Raw genomic sequence first — 19,221 nt, forward strand, 5'->3', positions numbered from 1 at the left:
ACAGGGAGTGGGAACAGTCGCGAGCAGCCCCAGGACTCGGGCTGGTGTTTCCACCCCCCCTCACACAGTCCCCCCTGTCACTGCTCTCTGATAGGACGTTAGCTTGCAGATGTTCCACGACTTGCAGGCAGACCTTGAGCTTCTGGCTCGCAGGGTGACGCTGCTGGAGGCTATCATCTGGCCAGGTAACGCTGAGACATCCTCACCCACAGCTCTGCCGGCCCTCCGCAGATAGCCACACTGACCCTTTCTGACACAACATAGAAAGTGTCGATCGAGTATTAGAGGCATAAAATTTCTGATTACCATGTTTTACCGAACTGCTGAATGTTGATCTAGTCAATGAAAAGTAGATGTTTTGTAGAAATATATCTTTATGTATGAGTTGTTTTGATTGTTTCAATGCCATGACGCCAGCGCAGATATTACTTTAATCTTGTGCATGATAATAACCTGCTTTATGGGTTAATGTGTACCAATGGATGTTAAGTGTGTTAGTCTAGTCAGTAGTGCTGCAACAATTAGTCAATTCATTGATTAGATGATTGACAGAAAATTTTTAAAAAGCACAATTTCGAATGGACATTGTGCAAGACAGTTATCAAGCAAAAATGCTAAAAATTAGCAGTTTTTCTCTGCTTTGTATTATTGTAAATTGATTATCTTTTGGTTTGGGTCTGTTGGTCAAACAAAACATCCAACTTAAGAACATCACCTTGAGCTGTGGGAAATTGTGATGTAATTTTTCACTTTTTTATGATTTTTTATAGACTAAAATAGAAATAAATTATTGAAAAAAATCATTGATGATGAAAGTAACTGTCAGTTGCAGCCCTACTAGCCAGACACACTCCCTTTACAACAGCATCAAGCAAAGCATTTCATAAATCCCTTGAGCATCTTTACTAGTTAGTTGATAAATAATTTGAATATAAAACTGGGCAACTGGTGTCCAGTTAAAATAAGAACCCACTCATGATACCTCCAGTACACAGCCACATCAGAGTAGACTTGGATTAGGACTACAGAGTGCACACACACTGCAGAGTGCACACAGACAGGGAAGCCCCGTTACAACTGCTGTCTTTCTTCAACAGAGCCTGATCTAGGGTCTGGGGATGGACCGTTTGGCACAGCCTCCCCTAGTTTCTACAGAGAAAAGCGAGCAGGTGTGCTTCCATATCGACTTGCTTCTCCTCTGTCCTCCGACACCAAGGTTCGAGGGAAGTAGCCCCCCCGCTCACCCTGAGGATCACAGGCTGGGTTGACTCCCCCTCCTGTAGGTCTCATCGGCACTCAACAGATTTAGACCTTATCTGATACCCCTCTGTGGGCTTTACTGTCAGATTTAGGTTGGGGGACACCTCAGGGAAACTCCACTGATACTCCACAATGCTTTCCTCCTTCGGGAACCTGGGAACTAGTTTGACCCCCACCCACCCACCCATCGCCATAACCAAACACTTATCTCTACCTAATACACCCAGCAGCTCCCTCTGTGTCTCATTTCTTTGGCTACAGAACTAAGGCCTCAGAATAAAGATGTTCATGTTTGATAAAAGGAAAATCTGAATCTTCTGTGGTGCTCCTCAAGCTACAAACAGTTCTGGACAATAAGGGTCATTTAGAGTAATCAATTAAAGGAGGAATCAGATGTGAGAGAAAAGAGACTGGATTTAAGTTTGTATTGCTTTCACAGTGTAACTGCAACCTGAAGAGATTTCATTATTTAAGCATATTGAGCATGTACAGTTTGCAGGACACAATTACACAAACAAACCTCTTCTTCTAGTATTAATTTTTTCTTATACTTCTATCATATTGTTTAACTCAATGTTATGTAGTGCACTAAAAAGATGAAGTCATCTCTACTCTAACTGAGATATGTGTTGCTAACAGTGAATTGTTTCTGGTGTCAGTGTTTTTCCTGTTCAAATACACACTGATAAAGTGATTTAATATACAAACACAGATTTGCATTTGGGTTTGGTTGCGCATCAGCTGAAACAGTCAAATAATGTTGAATTTTCAAAACACTTCAAATGATTTAAAGCATGTTGAAATGAAAACAACTCTGCAAACTCTGTCTGTCCATTTTAAGATCTTTAACACACACACACACACACACACACACACACACACACACACACAAACACGGTGGAAATAACAAAACTGTTAATGGAACTTGAACATATTTTACCACTCTTGTGTCGGTAAAGTTAGACTGCTTATAAACTGTCCTGATGAAAAGACTTGACACTTGTTTTTTCATCTTATATAAAACTTATTGTGAAACTATTTAAAATGATCAATTGTAGTTTATTTTGTATGCTGTTGTGTAACCATTTCATATTTTGAACTTTTTTTCATGCAAATGTGTTATTGTGTTAAGATAATCCTGTCTAGATGATTGATGTAATAAAATGATGTTCATTGTTTTTTTAAAACATGACCCGGCCTTATTTGTGTCCCAACTGTATTCATCACATGTCTCCCAAGCAATCAAGTTTGCATCTTCATTTGAGTAAACTCACAGTTGAGGAAGAAGAACTCAGTCTTTCGCTGCACTTCCTCTGATCATTAACAATACTTCTACAAGTAGCCCACAGGGAAAATCTAATGTTAAAGCTCAGCAAAATCCAAGCATAAGTTCAGTTCACTGCACAAGGGCAAACAGTATTTCAGGCTTAGTCCAGGAGTGCGAGGTTTCCTATGTGCTCTGTGGTGGCATGGGGTTCTTCCCTTTCGATGTCACCACAGCCTGTTCTCCAACGCTGTCATCAATGAGCAGGGAGATGGCGCCATCTAGCTGTTTTGAGGCTGCTAATGCCACTACAGCTTTCTCTGTGGCGAAGCCCATCTTCTCGAGCTGCTGGAGTCTGAAAGGAAACAACATTGGTCTTTTGGTAAAGTTATTATTTGAGATCACATAAAGACAACTGTATGTGGGAAATAATGTGAGGAGTTTTGTCTTTAAAAAAAACATCCATTCACAGAATATGCTTTACAATAGAAAAAGTTATCAGAATAAATACTAACCGTAGAGAGGAAACTGATGATTTGGGCACTTCTACTTTTGCATCAATGTCCTCAGGTGCATCCTGTAAGGAGGCGAGTATCCCAGCCCGTAGCATCTGTTCCTCCAACACCTCTGCTTCAGACAACGCAGCAGACTGTTGCATTACCCAGGCAGGCACTGACTCCACCCATGGGTGGTGGTTCAAAACTGAGGGACCCCTCATGAGAGGTGGAGCTGCCTGATCTACAGGCACCATCTGAGAAGATCTGTGGTAACAGATAAAGTTAAAATGATCAAATCTGCTTTAATCATGAATGCAGGTGGTGAATACTCAGAGACAACTGATGTGAATGAGATGAATCATACCTCTGTGAGGTAGTGTAGGTGGGCAATCTGAACCTGGCTGAAGTGGGAACATATGCTGAATCAGGGATGAAATTCAAGACACTAGCTTCTTCCAGCTCCTGTAACATCCCAATGAAGGACTGATGATCTGAGAGGTATATTAAGTGTCATAAAAAAAAGACTAGAGAGAGCATGCACCATTGTGAAACCCCTCTGCAACAAACCACACACCTATTATGGGTCATCTAGAGAATTCAATTTTAAATGCACTAATTTTTCCTTAATTAATCAGGCCTGAAACAAAAGATACATATATTAGTGTATCATTAATACATTTAGGAATAAATGGCAATAAGGAAAGTTTTTGGCCAATTCCAATACAGAAAAAAAACCACTGAAGGGCAAACTTGAAGCAAATACGAATTATAAATTTGTTATCAATTGTCATTTAAAGGCCCTGCACACCCATGCAAATGCTTTCAAGTACTGTGACTAATTTGACCTCTCCTTAAATTGAAGTCGGGCATTTATGCTGGGAATTACATGATGTGACCAATCTTTATGTACTAGCAGGACTGATGAAGGTGTCCAAAGCCTCCAAGTTTAACAGAACTAACAGGAAAGTGAGACAGATGTCAATCAAGCACAGTCTGTAAAGAGTCCTGAGAGGAGGTCTAATCAATCCAAATAAGTGAAAACACCACTGTGGGTATACCAGGGGTGTGTAGGGTCTTTAGGGCATCCATCCAAACTAAGGGAGAGAATAAACAATCACATGTTCCAAAGTAAAACTTAACTGTGCCTCTAAAAAACCCAATATATACGATGTTTATTGGAGCATATATAGGCACAAGCATCAAAATGACTATGAAAAGGAAAGGATACAGTTATGACCGATGCATATTGCACAGAAGTGAAGCAGGGCAGGTGTCCCAGGGAGCAGCACCAGACCGAGCAGCAGAAGAAGCCAGGGGAGAAACCAGACTGGCAAACACCTCAGCAGCCTCCTCTGAGTCACCTGACGACACTGGGCTGTAAACAGAGCCAGCTGGATGGCTGAGTAACCACAGATCCGACTTGCCTCCCCTCCAAAGACAAAGAGGACCAGGGTGTAAATAAGAGGTAATATGGTCATTGTCAGGATGGAGAGGGCGAGGAAGGCGACTGTTCCCCAGCGGCGTTCCTGACATGGTCCAACCAACAGCAGGAGAGCAACACTGACCAGCAGAGCAGGCAGCTCATCATGACTGAAAGCATACAGGAACACATCTGAGGAATAAAAAGAGAGAAAAAAGTGTTATTTACTTTGCTTTTACCTACACTAAGATTTCAGAAATGCTTGTAACTATCCCTAAAACATGCTAGTATGAGAGCAGTTACCTCTGAACCTTGGGAAGTCTCCACCTGGACCTAAGCTGAGACTTGCTGGAATCCCCCCAGCATACATCAGCAGCATCAGTGTTACCAATAAAGATGTTCCCAGAAAGAATCCAGGGCGATCTGATCCAAACCAAAACCATGCTGACAATATACGATCAAGCATCATTTAAAATCAGCTGTAGTTTCCTCACTTACTGGTCTTTTTGTTGCATAGTTCTGGTAAACAAGCATCTGTTGGTGCTCATAACAAGCACAAGGGCTTGCAAGAGTAAACAGAGGTATAGAAATTTAGCCAATAACCCAATTTATTTCACATAGTGGGAGCTGGAGGCTTTAATAACTTTGTAAATCCACACTTGCTGCAGAATCCTCCCCTATCTATAACTTGTGAAATGCTGTCTGCCACAGACATGGAATAGTTTGCACTCGTTTGTGCTAAATATTTGGCTAAATTGACACTCACTTCCGCATTACGGCGCGTCGTCTTCTTCTTTTATTGTTATTTGGCAACTCAGCGTAAACAGCGCGTTACCGCCACCTACAGGACATACTGACGGTAGGTTTCTTCTGTGCCTTCATGGATAGTTCAACATTCACAGAAGACAAGAATAAGCCAAAAATAGCAAACTTTTTATGTAGACGTTAAAAATGTCTTTAATTCCTTAAAGATCCCTTCAGAGATATTTTAAGATGTATATAAAGTACTCTACTTTGAATAATAATTTGTGTCTGATATGGTTTTTCCACAATAAAACAAACAAAAAACACCATCAATTATCTTGTTAAAATCCTTCAAATGGTATTTACTCCTTCTCCCTCATTAAAAAATCCAGAATCTATAAACATGCAGATATTTTTCTTTTTAGAAGTTAAACTGCTGGACACAAGATGTCTCCTACTTCACTAATATGTAAATTTTCAGTGTATGGGAGCTGGAGGCTTCAAGTTCACATCACACTTGTGTAAATTGCACACTGGACCACAATTAGCTCCAAACTATTTGTGATGTCACAAATCCTGCTGAAGCTGAAGCTGAAGAAAAGCACCCAAAACGTGTAATTTTGAATAAAAGTGAATGCACTATGAAATGATACTGTTTAAATTGCATTTCCCTGTTTTAAATTCAATTATAAAACTCAGTAAAGTATTATTTACTGATTTATATTTATTTGTCTGAGAGGAAAATGTTCTGCTACACACATGTGTATTCAATTCTTGGACTCTTGCTTTTTAGTGAAATATTTGAGCATTAGACAGTTATTTAAATGAAACCATCTGGGAAGTTTAGAGGGGAAATCACTCTTTGGTGAAACTGCTAATACCTCACAGACATCTGAAATGTGTTGTTTAATCTTTTACAAATGTATTGTATTTTATACTCTGCCATAGGGATTTTTATGTCAGCATGAAAAATAATCTGTAGCTAGCTGTCAAATTAATGTGGGTACATTTCCCTCTGAAATGTAGTGGAATAGATGCATTATAGGTGCAGTGTGTAGTGTTTAATGACATCGATATCAGAGCAGACTTGGCAGAAATGGAATATAATTTGTTGCATTGCCATGTTTCTACAGTAGCCCAGAACAGACAAACAAACACTGGCTCTAGAGAGGGCCATTTGCGTTTTTTGCAAATTTGGAGGCCACCATAGGTTCTCCTACAAGCTTTAAAGGGAGGGTTAAGGCGAGGGGTTGCATTCTGCAACCTCGTCGCTAGATACCACTTAATCCTACACACTGGTCCTTTAAGTAGCATAGAATAGAAATACTCAAGTAATGTTTTACTGGCAACATTGTCGCATTGAGTTACAGCAATTACCCATTTACAGTAGGTTTACTGTAATTGTGTCTTACAATATTACTGTTTTATTTTAATTTTTTGTGGTAACATTAATATTAATTCTGCAGTGTAAATGTTACAGAGTACAAGTAGCATAGGAAGTAAAGTATTCAGGTATAATGCAAGTTACTGAAATGTGTATTCAGTAGAAATCTTGGGGAAAATGTAATTACTGTCCACTTCTGCTATATGCAAATCTTCTGGGGGATTTTGTGTTATATTTTACTTTCTTCAGTGACGATAATTACCATCTTCCCTCCTTCTGTACAGTTATTTCATCCTCATATTGAGCTCAGCAGCTTATCATGGTCTTCTCTTTCTGGGCACATCAGAACATGCTTTTATAGTTTCTATTTCATTTAATCGTTGTAGGTCTTACTGAAGTTATTAGAGCTTGTAAGTTGGTTGTGCGCTTTTGAAATGACATGTAGCCTATGTTTATATGTGTAAGCCTATATTAATCCTGAAACACGGTCACTGTTCAAATCTTCTTTGGTTTTACTGGTGGGCTACAAACAAACGTTAAATGCTGCCATCGGGACTTTATAAAGAAGTTATACTCTGGATATTAAAGCTTTTCCCTTAAGTATTTATATAAAGCCCTTTGAACCTGTGATTGTTTGCCCCCAGTCTCAAACAGACCTTTTTATGCTCCACTCCCCTCCCATAACTATCACCTGCCCTTCAGTCTTTCTCTCTCTACACTGAACTTCCCACAATCTATCAGCACATGCTCAACAGTTTCCTTGCAGTTACAAGTGTCACATTTATCTGACACTGTCTTTATCATGATGTAGCATTGAGTCCTGTATGTCCTGATCTGAGCCTAGAAAAATGACATCTTCTTTCCTACATTTACCTTTATTACTTCTCACTCTGACAGACTTTTGAATTTTCAAGATTCAAGATTTCTTTATTGTCATTTTTCAGTTCTCACATAAACTGAAATGAAATTCCGTTTCTCCCAGACCAAAAACAGTACTCTTGCAGAATAAACGATTTACACAAACTTAACTACTAAAAATATAAGATTATCAAAAATATACTTAGCAAATATATTAAGAAAGAAGCTTCAGAAGCTTAAAATAATGGAATTATATAAATACACACAAGTACTCAAACATATAAAAGCCTTAAAATAGCAGCAAAGGTAAAACATTTTGTAGGCCTATTGTTACCTTAGTGTCATTATTGTGATGAATTAGTGATTTTTCTACTGATCTCCCAAAACAAATTTCTAAAATATCATTATCATTTTTGTTTAGTGCACTTTTAGCAAATTTATCTGCAACCTCATTTTCTTTCTATTCCAACATGTGCCGGTTTCCATCAGAAATGAACATCTATTCCCAGTTGCTGTAGGTTAAATAAGATCATATATACCTCAACTTTTTCTTAAAAAAACAACAACAACAAAACTTAAGTGAAACAAATATACAACAAGTTTACAGCAGTGTGTGTATACAAGTTGAATCTACAATCACGAACAGGCCAGGGGGACTAAAGATAGTAAATAAATAAATAAATATCTTATAAAGCTTACAGTGGTTTTACGTTTTAACAGCTTTTTGGGTTGTACATTCACATATTGAAGAGATGTATTGTTAGATATGGAAAGTCAACTCTGAAAAGTTTGGCTTGCGCTACAAATTTGGATTTGTGAATATAAAATTTTTGTCAAAATAGTAAACAAATTAATGAAATATAACTAACAGCGATTCCTGTCTTATTCAGTGAATCCAAACAATACATTTTTCCAAAGCTATGTAAGGTGAGAGTAGACATGATCAGCATTAATCAAAGACCAAAATAAATGTAGCAGTGTTTCTCTGACCTCCCAACAAAAGGTACAACTTACATCAGTGTCTTTCTTGAGTTTCTGCAAATGATGATTTGTTGGATAAAACGTGTGAAGCATTGTAATACAACAAATATAAGTTTAACCTCTTTTACCGATTATACTGATAAAGGAGTTGTAAATCTCGCGATATTTCATGGCTCCTGCGTAGTTAAGTCCGTCTCTTCGCCAGCCAGTTCTGTCCAGTCGTCCTGCACAGGCACACTAAAATGGCGTCGGCTCCGGGTGAGTACAAATTTGTGTTTACTATTCTTCTACTGATTTTGAAAGAAAGGTTTTATTTAATTGTTAAAAATGAAATGAGCAGATTAATTTTAACGAGATTACGACCGCAAAATCATTGTTTTCAGTCTGTATTCAGTCGAATATCGTTGAGCAGTTAGCGCAAGGCTCAGGGCCTAAAGCTAGGCTTGTTAGCTGCGGTGTTTTTTATCGAATGGGGTTTTTTTCCATAATTGTATGCTGAGGTCGATAATACATATCATTTAGAAGCTCAGTAGTAGTTGTTGTTTTTGCGAATGCATGTGTCGATGATTCTTTGCTGGTTTTTAAGCATCGCCATGAATGGAGAGTGTACGTTGGCTGAATGTGGATGAATGACGACCCGACGACGAGACTGTGTAACGTGTTGCTAACGGCTGCTAACATTAGCAAAGCGGCTCGCGCGCAAACACTTGTTTTGCTCGACTGTTTAACTAACGTTTTATTATTTGCTTTAACAGATTACAGCTCCTACAACCAATCCAGTGCCCAGCAGGGGTAAGAGTTCAATTCATTCAAGTGACTGAATGCGACCTATTGTTTGTTAGTGTGCTCCGCTCACTAAGGATATATTTGACCTACTTTTTTATTGTACATTTCTTTCTGTCTTTGACTATTATGCACCACAACACCAAGGCAAATCCGTTGCATGTGCAAACCCACGTGGCAATAAACCTGATTGAAAGGCTTTAAAGCATTGAATCCCATAATGACCTATTTTTTATATTGCTACTGATAACAGAAAATCAAGTAGCCTACTGATTGAGTGGGTTGGCGAAACGGGACTGTCTAAATTTAGAAGTGATTCTTCAAAACAAATCTAGTCGATTTCAATTTGTGTCATATGTGCCATATATTGAAGTGGACTTGCAAGAGTCTTATTAGCTTTAAAATTATTAATCACTGTAAACCTGATCCGGATATACACCATTAGTAAACCAAGAGTGCATAATATGCCCAGGTCCTAGGGGATCTAATATTTTCTGAAGCTAAAACTTTGTTTTTGTTTTGTTTTTTTCAGGTATGCTTCATATGCTGCCCAGCCCTCACAAAGTTATGGACAGTCTGCCCAGGTGAGGTTTAATAGTTTATAGTTGTTTGACTATTGTAGATTGCTTTGTGTGTGACTGATGATTTATTAAGATTCTGATAGTTGCCATTTCATCTGCAGATTATTTTTAAAAACTAATTTTATTTTAATTTACACATGTACTTTTTAACTCTTTGAATCGTTATCACTAATGTACACATAAATCAAAGCACACTTTACTGGCAACAATTAAGGTCAGTAAACTAGGAGTAGGACCACATATATGGTAGCACACTATAGGAAATCTTGCAATGCTGCATCTTATTAAAGGTGCAATTATTAAAAATTCAGTCTTAATGTGAAGTTGATTCTCTGCCCAGCGGTTAAAATGTATGATCTTTTATTTCAGCAGGGTTATAGCCAACAGAGTTATGGATCATATGCCCAACCTGCTGCTGCTGACAGCAGTTACACTCAGACAACACCTGCAGCTGGAGGCTACACTCAGCAGCAGCAGCAACAGTATGGGTCCTCGTATGGTCAACCAGCACAAGGTCAGTAATTTGAATGGGACATTTGACTCACGATGTGATTCTGCTAGGAACTACATACGATGGGCTGGATTGGACAGAACAAAATTTGGCTGCATGTTGGGGACAAAGTGGTATTAGTTTTAAACAAACTGGGGCTGCAACTAACGATTATTTTCATTATCGATTAATCAGTCAGTTATTTTCTCAATTAGTCATTCGGTCTTTAAAATGTCAATTACCGTTCCTAAAGCCAAAGATGCAACCTAAGATATCTTGTTTTGTCCCAACCAATAGTCCACAGCCCAAAGATATAATGTTTAGTATAATAAAAGACTAAAGAAGCCAGTTGACAAACAATTAATCGATTAACATAATTTCTGCTTGACACACTGCCCTCATTCTAAATTTTAAACAGAATAGTGTTTGTTTTTGTCAAATTTGATGTGGCAGAATTTGTATTATGGGCAGCATCCACACATCATGTTTTCTAGTTAATTCAGAAATGTCCTCAAGTTTTAGTTTTATGATTGTTAGTCACATAGTTCAATAATTTTTTGCCATTTATGTGTTTTCTACAGCTGGCTATCCTGCTGCCCAGTCCACCACTCATGGCTACACCCAGTCAGCCCAGGGTTATGGAGCCAGTGGTTATGACAGTACTCCTGCTGCTGCTGCTCCAGCTGCCTCCCAGTCTTACGGCTCTCAGCCAGGTTACACTGCCCAGTCTGCCTACCCTGGCTATGGCCAGCAGCCTGCCCCCACTGCACCACAGAGGTATGTGCCCGTCTGCTCGGAATTTAATGTGTGAATTCCACAAAAACATAATTGTCTTATCTTTTTGCTTGATGCTCTGTCTCAAGGGCTTTAAGTTCTCAGTCACCACGCCTGATTTCAGGCAGAGAACAGTTTTAAATTCATATAATACTTAATTCAATACATAGTACACATTTCCTCCTGGACAACTTTTCAGGCTCACAAATCTTTTCTTGCTTTAATCCCTGTGTCCTACTTTGTCTTCACCAGTTACAATACTAACAGCCAACCGACTAGTTACAACCAAAATAGCTACTCCCAGCCAGCAGCATATGGCCAACAACAACCTGGCTACCAGGCCCAGCAGGCAAGCTATGGCCAGCAGCAAAGTGGGTACCAACAGCAGACCCAGCAGCAGCCACAGGCTCCTCCTGCTTACCCTCCTCAAACTGCTGGTTCCTATGGGCAGCCCCCAGCCAACCAGTATGGCCAGCAAGGCGGACCACCCAGTTACCAGTCCAACCATTACAGTAAGCTTTGCTTTCCAATTTTGATACACCCCTGTTTTCAAATCTTAATTGATACAGTTCAGTTTAATATCACTGTACATATATATATTTTTTGATGCAATTGTACTCTTTTGTAGATAATTACAGACAGGATGGCCAGGGTGGAGGTTCTGGTTACTCTGGCTCTGAGTCCTCAAGGTACCCAGGGGGAGGGGAAAACAGGGGCCCTGGCAGGGACGGTTTTGACAGAGGTGGAATGATGCACCGTGGGCGTGGAGGCATGGGCCGTGGCATGGGGTAAGTGTCTTTCCCTTCCACTTAACCTCACTTGTATTTTGATTCTACAGGTGCTGTGGCCACTCAGGGCAGGGCTGAGGCAAGTCTCAATGGAAAAAAATAGTTGAAATAATCCAAGGTGATGTATCAGTAATTTAATCAGTTTTATTATCTTTTTAATGTTTCAAGGCCAGGATTTGTCAGTAATAACTGCTGATAAATTAAGGGCTTTCTCCTATACTGTGGGCACATGTTGAAAGGTTTAAGTGCCAACTTGAGCAGTAGTTGTAGCTGTTCTCATCCAGTTTCTCTCAGCCCTGCCACTGAATTGGCCAAAGGTAAGCAAAATGGTTGGTTTAAAAAAAAAAAAAAAAAAAAGTATCTAAGTGGATTTTGAGACCTGTGCATAATTATTTAGTTTGAGCAGCTTATCTCATAGTGTATAATTTGATTGGGTCAATATCAAAAACATTTGTGGACAATTAAGGGTAGTGTGGGAATGTGATAGAATCATACTGCAAAAATATCTTATCTTACATCAATATTAAAGGGGTTTCCCTGAGGAAGGTTAAACACTGTCTCACCATCTCAACAACAGCTTTTTAAATCAGTGTCTCACTGTGGTGCACTATTCACTGTAGGGTAAGACATTTATCGTTTCCATGAGAAGAGGGCAGTCTGAAGTTGCTTAAATCCTGCAGATTTCTCAGTTATTGTGATGCTGGATTCCTTAACTAAAATAAAGTGTGTCCTACAAGACCATACAACACCAAGTTGGTATTTAAGGGATTTTTTAAGTACACACAAGCAATGCAATCTGATGTATTACAAATACACCTTCATGCTTACTCAGGTGCAATTGAAGAATACTTGGGTCAATATATTTCCACTTGATGAGGTTTTTCCCCTTTTTACTTACAAATACATGAACTTGTGTGTTCAGTTTTTGGTTGGTTCTTGCAACACTGTTAATGGCAATATATGGCATGAGGAAGAGTCAAATATACTGATGGTACAGCAAAACCTCAGTAATAGCAAAATGTTGTATCAGCTACAAGGACAATGAGGAACTATTTTCCCTCAAATTTCTCATTTTTCTACTTGTGTTCCCAAAAATGTTAATCACTCGTTAAATTCTAATCAGCTTTAGGATAAAATTTCATCACCTGATGCCACCAGTTGTTCTAATAGAAGTTGTTTAATCTCTTAATGGGTTTTTCGATAAATTGTGGTCAATGTTTCAGTTTCCACCTCAGCATAAATTCACTAGTGAAAACTAGAAATTAAGGTGGCATTAAAACACATTAAGAGCAAATTTGATGTACATCAGGCTGAACTTCTAAACACCTCCACTCTTTTCACCCATCTACTGGGAGCATTTTGTGGTGTGTTCCCCTTGATGAAGTTTTTTCCTATAAAAGGGACTTAACTAAAAAAAAAATAGTTGGTGGTGTTACAAGACATGCAAAAATACCATGCTTTTTAGGACTTTGTACACAAACTATTTGTTCATATAAAATATATAAGGAATGCTCAAGGGATTTTTCTTAGTGTAGATACATTTTTGTGTAGTGTGATCCAGTCTAAACTCAGCCTGCCTGTGAAAGCTGGCATTATTATGCATTTTGTATTGTTTCCGATATGATACTGAAATTAGAACGACCTTGAACAGGTTCTTGACACTTCTCATGTATGTCCATTGAAATGTCACTCAAATTTGCTCTTGGTGCACATTGGGCAGTTGAACAGTTTGGTCCTCATTGGTGAACGTTGTCTGTTTTTCGGAAGCAGGAAATGGTTTGACCCAACCTCAAATCAGACCCACTCACATTCAGCTCCCCTGAACAAGACTAGAATGGCTTGAAGGGTTAACCCTGAGGAAGACCAGGGCTATTATGGGGACCAGTGACTGAATTTTTAATTTTTTGGTTTGGATTGGTTATCACTGTTGTTAAACAGAAGCTGATAAGAAAAATTCAGTTTTCCAAATACTGCAAACAGAGGAGCTCCTCAAAATAAATCATGATGACATGTTAGGTTAGTTTTCATTGTTAGGATTTTGTTTTGGGAAAGAGCTTTTCTTTCAAAACTTCAACGAGCAGTTTGTGGGTCAGATAAATTACAAATCTGAATCAACAGCTTTTATTTTAAGTGCTCCCTTTCAAGAGGTATGATTCTTGAAACCATTTTTTCTGGTTCATCAATGTAAACCTAAAATAGGGTTCTGCATGACTTATTCAGGTTTTTGGTGAAGGAAATACACATACACACAAACACACTTTTCTTTAAATTGCAGTGAGTTTTACAAACTACAGGACACTAAATAAGCAACTCTGAAGTGCTACCAAACTAGTGGTAAACATGAATACATAAAAACAAATTACTTGAATAGGATTACAGCCTTAAACATTTACAAATTCAGATATAGCATGTGTGTTTTATAGTTTAATTTTTATTTTAGCATTGCACAGGTATATTTGTGTTTTTGGGGAGGAGGTGGGGGGAGGGGGGTCACATAATGTCATTTTGAAATGTTTAAGATTGTTTTGTGGTTTGGAATACAAATGTTTGATCACGTTCTTTTGAGCACTTTTTTAACATGCTTTGTCACATTTATACCGTACAGGTAACAGTGAGAGCCATTTAAAACCATCTTTTCTCTAAAAAGTTTCTGTACTCAGTACAGAGCCGCCAGCTTAAGCAGCAGGAGGGAGCTTAAACAAAGATTCGGGGGTCTGCCTTTTTTCAAGAACTGAGGATGGTGGTGCTTATAAGCATGATGGGCATAATTATTGAGCAAGAACTTGTTTTTTTAATTTTAACTTGACCATGGTAAACGCTGTAAACATTTATTTTTGGAGTTTTTTTTGTCTTGAATGTATAATTGTTTTGTTTTTTTTAACATTTATTTATTACCTGGTGAATGTGAACACTTGATCATCTTGTGAAATTTCAGATGCATTGTGTCCATTTTCACACTTAACTATCTGATTCAGCTGTAACTTTTATTAGAGCTTAATGTTAAGTACATTAGTTTGTTTCTGGGAACAACTGCATGCCATCAATGCATCTGAAATCTTTCTACCTGTGTACAAATGTTTGGGTTTTGTCACATTTTTCAAAGGAAGTGAAAATCTGTTAGTCATTAATACCTCTTCACAACTGTATCCACTACTGAAAACTGTCTAAAACTGTCACTGACGTTGTAATTAGCTAGCAAAGAAACTACTTGTAGTTAATATATTTATCCCCTCAAATTGGATTGTATATTTATAATTTTGGGGAGTTTTTAGTTGCTGTTAGGCTAGTTAGAATGTTTTGATTACTCCCTCAATCAAGCCACTTTGCTCGAGCCATGGAAGTGGCGGTAAAAGGGAAATCGCCTTCATATCTCCATTTATTCTCCCATAGCAGCGCTGGAGACAGAGGTGGCTTCAGTAAGCCTGGTGGTAAGTTAACGAGTATTACACTGGTTAGTCCTTTCAAAGCCTTAAACTTTAGAGCAAATACGCTTCGAATATTCATGTTTTTTACATTGTGGTATGAAAAATTATTTACATGAACACATTTGAAAATATTGGGGAAATTTTTTTCAATGCCTGAGACCATTTTCTCTGGGGTACTTGGTATAATTCAGTCACTGTTTATGGTTTGACAATGAGTTTTTGACAGGTTAATGACAAATTTCCACTCAAATGTGTCCGTTACGGCTTTTAACAAATCTCATGAGCTGAATTCCTGGTTTTTTATTTATTTTATTTTTTTTTGGAGGATTTCTTACTGGTCTTAGAGGCTTTTCAAATGACACACAATTATTTGCCAAGGGGTCTGAGGTATTTTATTTTCCATTCAATATATCACTTGTGGGAATTGTGGTGTACCATAAGGTGCATAATGCTGACAGCGTACAAGGGAGTGTTTGGATTATCTTTTGTAGTACTTACTCCTCAGGTGTTTTACACTGGACTTAAGTTGCACACACTGACTTTTCTCAACCTGTTTCTCTTCCCCTCATCGGATGGACTATAGGACCCATGAACAGCGACGGCGAGCGTGAAATGGGTGAGTAGAGTCATACAAACTCTTTACCAGACATTTATGGTTCATATGCTTTTCTTCAAGTGTTAGTTTGGAATTGGTAAAGATTGCATTTTTACTGGACATTTTTTCATTTTCTTGTGTATTTTAGGACGCCCTGAGGAGCAGGACGACTCTGAGAACAGCACAATCTACATCACAGGGTTGACTGAGAAGGCCAACCTGGAGGAGATGGCTGAATTCTTTAAACACGTTGGCCCAATCAGGGTAAGAATATCACCGTTACTCTACACGTTGTTGCGAGAGAAAAATTGTTGAAACTGTCTAACAAAAATCCATTTTTCTTGTATTAAGATGAACCGCAGACTTGGCCAGCCCGCCATCAATATATACACTGACAAGGACACGGGGAAGCCTAAAGGAGATGCCACCCTGTCCTATGAGGAGCCTGTCTTTGCTAAAGCAGCTGTGGAGCATTTTGATGGTATGTTTCATTGACTGAAGGCATCAGGCATGAACAGAATCTAAAAACAGCTCTGTAAATTAATTCAACTAAGACGTGTAATCTGTTAGTGGGAGGTTTTATTATATTGCCTTTTTTTTAATTACAGGTAAAGAGTTCCAGGGCCGAAGGCTGAAGGTGTCCATGGCACGTCGTAAGCCTATGATGGGTGGAATGAGAGGTGGCATGCCCATGCGAGATGGCATGATGGGTCGTGGAGGTAAATGCCAGCAGTATTTTACACCTTTTTAAGGGCATGTTCAAACTATTGTCTTGTGTGTGCTTTTTTTTTTCGTTTGTTTGTTTTTGTTTTTAAATTTGAAAGAAATGCTGCCTATCTCCCAAATTTGGCCTTTACAGTGAAAGCAGAGTTGCTATGTTAAGTATGGAGCCTGTACTGACTCGTACTGATTCGTTTGACATTGTCATTCTTCTTGTTTATCCTACACTCTGTCAACCCTTTGAACCCTTATACTTTGCCTTTTAGATGTTGCTACACATTTCGGATGCTCATTAAAAGCTGTATCTGGAATATTAACAAATATGTTTTTCAGTGTCCCACTTCAAAAGACAAACTGAGAGAGCAAATTAAATGTGATACATGGGCAGTTGACTGTAGCTTGGTTGCTGGAGGCAAAAAAATAAGAGAATGAAACAGTGATTTATGGATACATTTGTAATCGGGGGGAAATGCTTCCTTTTTCTTATCAGGTATGATGGGCCGTGGAGGTGAGCGCGGCGGGTTTGGCCCACGTGGCGGCCCCCGTGGTATGGGCAGAGGTGGACCTACAGGAGGCAACATGCAGCAGAGAGCTGGGGACTGGGAGTGTCCAAACCCGTATGTATTACTTTGTAGTACAGTGTCTCTTGTATGCGTTTTTTGTTTTGAAGATTAGTTTGTAATATTTATTCAATGGTCTGTGCTTTCAGGGGTTGCGGCAACCAGAACTTTGCTTGGAGGATGGAGTGTAACCAGTGCAAGGCTCCCAAACCAGAAGGGTTGGGCGGTGGCCCTCCATTCCCTCCTGGAGGTGACCGAGGCAGAGGAGGAATGGGAATGCGTGGAGGCAGAGGTATGGACCGTGGTGGGCCGGCCGGAGCTGGAGGCCCTGGTGGCCCTGGAGGGTTCCGTGGAGGATGGGGCGGCGATCGCGGTGGATTCAGAGGGCGCGGTGGAATGGATAGGGGTGGCTTCCGAGGGGCCGGGCGTGGAGGGCCACCCATGGACCGGATGGGTGGCAGAGGAGGAAGAGGAATGGGCCCACCAGGTGGCAAGATGGATATGAGGTAGGATTTAAAAACTTCTTTAGTCAACCAAATGTTTTATTAGTAATGAATGTGTGTTGATTAGTTCCATTTAAACCCATTTAAGAGTCCTGTGACCAGAACTGCTGATGTTTATGTTGGTGTGCACACCAGACAGCTATGGATACTGGTATTCATGTTGTTGACAGCATGTGCGGATGTAGTGATGCGGCTCTTGTTGCATTTTAGAGTTGTTTGTCTACACCTACAATGACGATAAAAAGATCTTGTCATATGTCATTTACTACTTTTTCTGTTTGCTGTGTTTTTAGGGACCATCGCCAGGAGCGCAGAGACAGACCCTACTGAAGGAGTACTTCTTGACTGTTCCTCTTGTGGAATTTGTTTTTTAAGATGACAATTTTTAATTTATGATTCCATATTTCGATGGTTATAGAACTGCTTTCATACTGTGCAGTTTCATTCAGCTCGTGTTTCCATTTTTTCTTTAGTTTACCTATGTTTATGCTACAACTTGTATTGTGCATGTTTTTTTTATTGCTTTTTTAAATATGCAGATTAGTTTTGTCATTGTATTGTATAATGCAATATTTTCATTTGTTGACAATAATTGCCTACCCTTTCCCATAACAATTGTATAATTTGGGAAATAAAATTTTACTGATTTGATGTTTTTGAGTTGTGAGCTTTACTCAACTTTACAAAATAAAGTCATACATTAAAAGCACGGCGAATTAAATTAATGCAAACTGTGTCCACAAGAATGAATTGGGAGTCCACAGTAATGATTGTGATTGTTTGTGTCCAGTGGAGGCTTATGTAGTCATGTTGCTGCTGAATGCATGTTTGGTAGATTACTCTTGTATGAAATGTGTTTATTACAGTTGTAATGATTAAAATCAAAGTAAAAACAAACAACTTTAAATAAAGGAACTTAAGGGTGACATAAAAGAAAATAAGATAAAGCAGTGTGAAGCTCCTAACATGCAAAACAACAGAGTTTAAAGTTCTCAGGCACCAGGCCTGCTTTCAGTATAGAGCAGTTTTATATTCATATAATACTTAATTCAACACATTGTACACATTTCCTCCTGGATGATTTTTCAAGCTCATCTTTTCTTGCTTTAATCCCTGAAAACAAAACCAGAAGTAAATAGTTATATTGTAGATTGTGTAAAGGAGATGCAGTTTCATAACAGTCTCGTGCTTTAAAGTTCATACTATATCTAGTGATGAATGTTCACATGACTTTGTTATTGGGGAACTTCCACCACAGATGGTGATTTAGCTCTTTAGCTAAAGTCATATTCCTTCAATCTGATTTATAATTTTCCTCCACAAAGATATGAACTTTGAGTAACCTAAAAAATAAAGTGTATTTTTGTTAACATATCCTGAAGACCTCTTAAGAGTATTAATATTTTAGACAACGCCATTTTCAGACCCAGAGTAGTGCTTCTGTTTTTTGAATGTTTCATGTCTGTAGATGGAGCACATCTGCAAGTCTGAACCGTTGCTGTTGCTTTTTTCTCGCCAGTAGATGGCGCAGGTTGGACTGGAACTTGTGCTGCTGCTGATACTAGCTGGGCTGGTGCTTCCTATGAATGAGGCT

At 38.9% G+C, this 19,221-nt stretch overlaps 3 protein-coding genes across 12 annotated transcripts in view; 2 read left to right on the forward strand and 1 right to left on the reverse strand.

The window, feature by feature from the left end:
- Nucleotides 1-2,164, forward strand: part of emid1 (EMI domain containing 1) — a 56,272-nt gene extending 54,108 nt beyond the window's left edge. Inside the window, exons 15-16 of one of the 3 annotated variants that reach the window (XM_044371820.1) lie at nt 95-185; nt 1,098-2,164. In XM_044371820.1, the coding sequence (XP_044227755.1) occupies nt 95-185; nt 1,098-1,231 (225 nt within the window). In that variant the 3' untranslated portion in view covers nt 1,232-2,164. Of the gene's footprint in view, nt 1-94; nt 186-1,097 lie in introns of those variants that run through there. The other 2 variants (XM_044371838.1, XM_044371828.1) reach the window with 2 other exon arrangements.
- Nucleotides 2,165-2,298: 134 nt separating this feature from the next.
- rhbdd3 (rhomboid domain containing 3) lies at nt 2,299-8,527 on the reverse strand. 5 transcript variants are annotated; one of them, XM_044371864.1, is made up of 6 exons: nt 8,442-8,527; nt 4,745-4,864; nt 4,250-4,633; nt 3,386-3,512; nt 3,040-3,285; nt 2,299-2,879 (listed from the first exon to the last, which is right to left on the reverse strand). In XM_044371864.1, the coding sequence occupies exons 2-6, from the start codon at nt 4,818-4,820 to the stop codon at nt 2,711-2,713; spliced, it is 1,002 nt and encodes a 333-aa protein (XP_044227799.1). In that variant the 5' UTR covers nt 4,821-4,864; nt 8,442-8,527; the 3' UTR covers nt 2,299-2,710. The 5 variants fall into 5 exon arrangements, with proteins under 5 accessions (XP_044227799.1, XP_044227808.1, XP_044227826.1 ...); XM_044371873.1 differs by having other exon boundaries at nt 4,745-4,885; nt 8,442-8,458; XM_044371891.1 differs by lacking the exon at nt 8,442-8,527 and adding an exon at nt 5,208-5,381.
- A 55-nt stretch (nt 8,528-8,582) lies between these two features.
- ewsr1b (EWS RNA-binding protein 1b) lies at nt 8,583-18,278 on the forward strand. Of its 4 annotated transcripts, none has more exons than XM_044371786.1 (15): nt 8,583-8,666; nt 9,164-9,200; nt 9,724-9,775; nt 10,142-10,286; nt 10,844-11,039; nt 11,289-11,548; nt 11,665-11,824; nt 15,215-15,252; nt 15,833-15,865; nt 15,993-16,108; nt 16,196-16,325; nt 16,453-16,563; nt 17,055-17,181; nt 17,274-17,630; nt 17,921-18,278. In XM_044371786.1, exons 1-15 carry the CDS (start codon nt 8,651-8,653, stop codon nt 17,955-17,957), a joined length of 1,815 nt encoding a protein of 604 aa, XP_044227721.1. In that variant the 5' UTR covers nt 8,583-8,650; the 3' UTR covers nt 17,958-18,278. The 4 variants fall into 4 exon arrangements, with proteins under 4 accessions (XP_044227721.1, XP_044227733.1, XP_044227727.1 ...); XM_044371798.1 differs by having other exon boundaries at nt 15,218-15,252; XM_044371792.1 differs by having other exon boundaries at nt 10,145-10,286.
- The last annotated feature ends 943 nt before the right edge of the window (nt 18,279-19,221 follow it).

This window comes from Thunnus albacares, chromosome 2, assembly GCF_914725855.1.
Source record: "Thunnus albacares chromosome 2, fThuAlb1.1, whole genome shotgun sequence".
In the NCBI taxonomy this organism is placed as follows: domain Eukaryota; kingdom Metazoa; phylum Chordata; class Actinopteri; order Scombriformes; family Scombridae; genus Thunnus; species Thunnus albacares.

What these genes read in the sequence shown, in the direction of transcription:
- ewsr1b (XM_044371786.1), top strand. An exon ending in GTTATGGACAGTCTGCCCAG is followed by an intron (nt 9,776 to 10,141) that starts GTGAGGTTTAAT and finishes CTTTTATTTCAG; the next exon opens with CAGGGTTATAGCCAACAGAG. An exon ending in AACACGTTGGCCCAATCAGG is followed by an intron (nt 16,109 to 16,195) that starts GTAAGAATATCA and finishes TCTTGTATTAAG; the next exon opens with ATGAACCGCAGACTTGGCCA.
- rhbdd3 (XM_044371855.1), bottom strand. Translation starts at nt 4,910, where the DNA reads ATGATGCTTGATCGTATATTGTCAGCATGGTTTTGGTTTGGATCAGAT. An exon ending in AGACTTCCCAAGGTTCAGAG is followed by an intron (nt 4,634 to 4,744) that starts GTAACTGCTCTC and finishes TTTATTCCTCAG; the next exon opens with ATGTGTTCCTGTATGCTTTC. An exon ending in ACCTACACTACCTCACAGAG is followed by an intron (nt 3,286 to 3,385) that starts GTATGATTCATC and finishes CTGTTACCACAG; the next exon opens with ATCTTCTCAGATGGTGCCTG.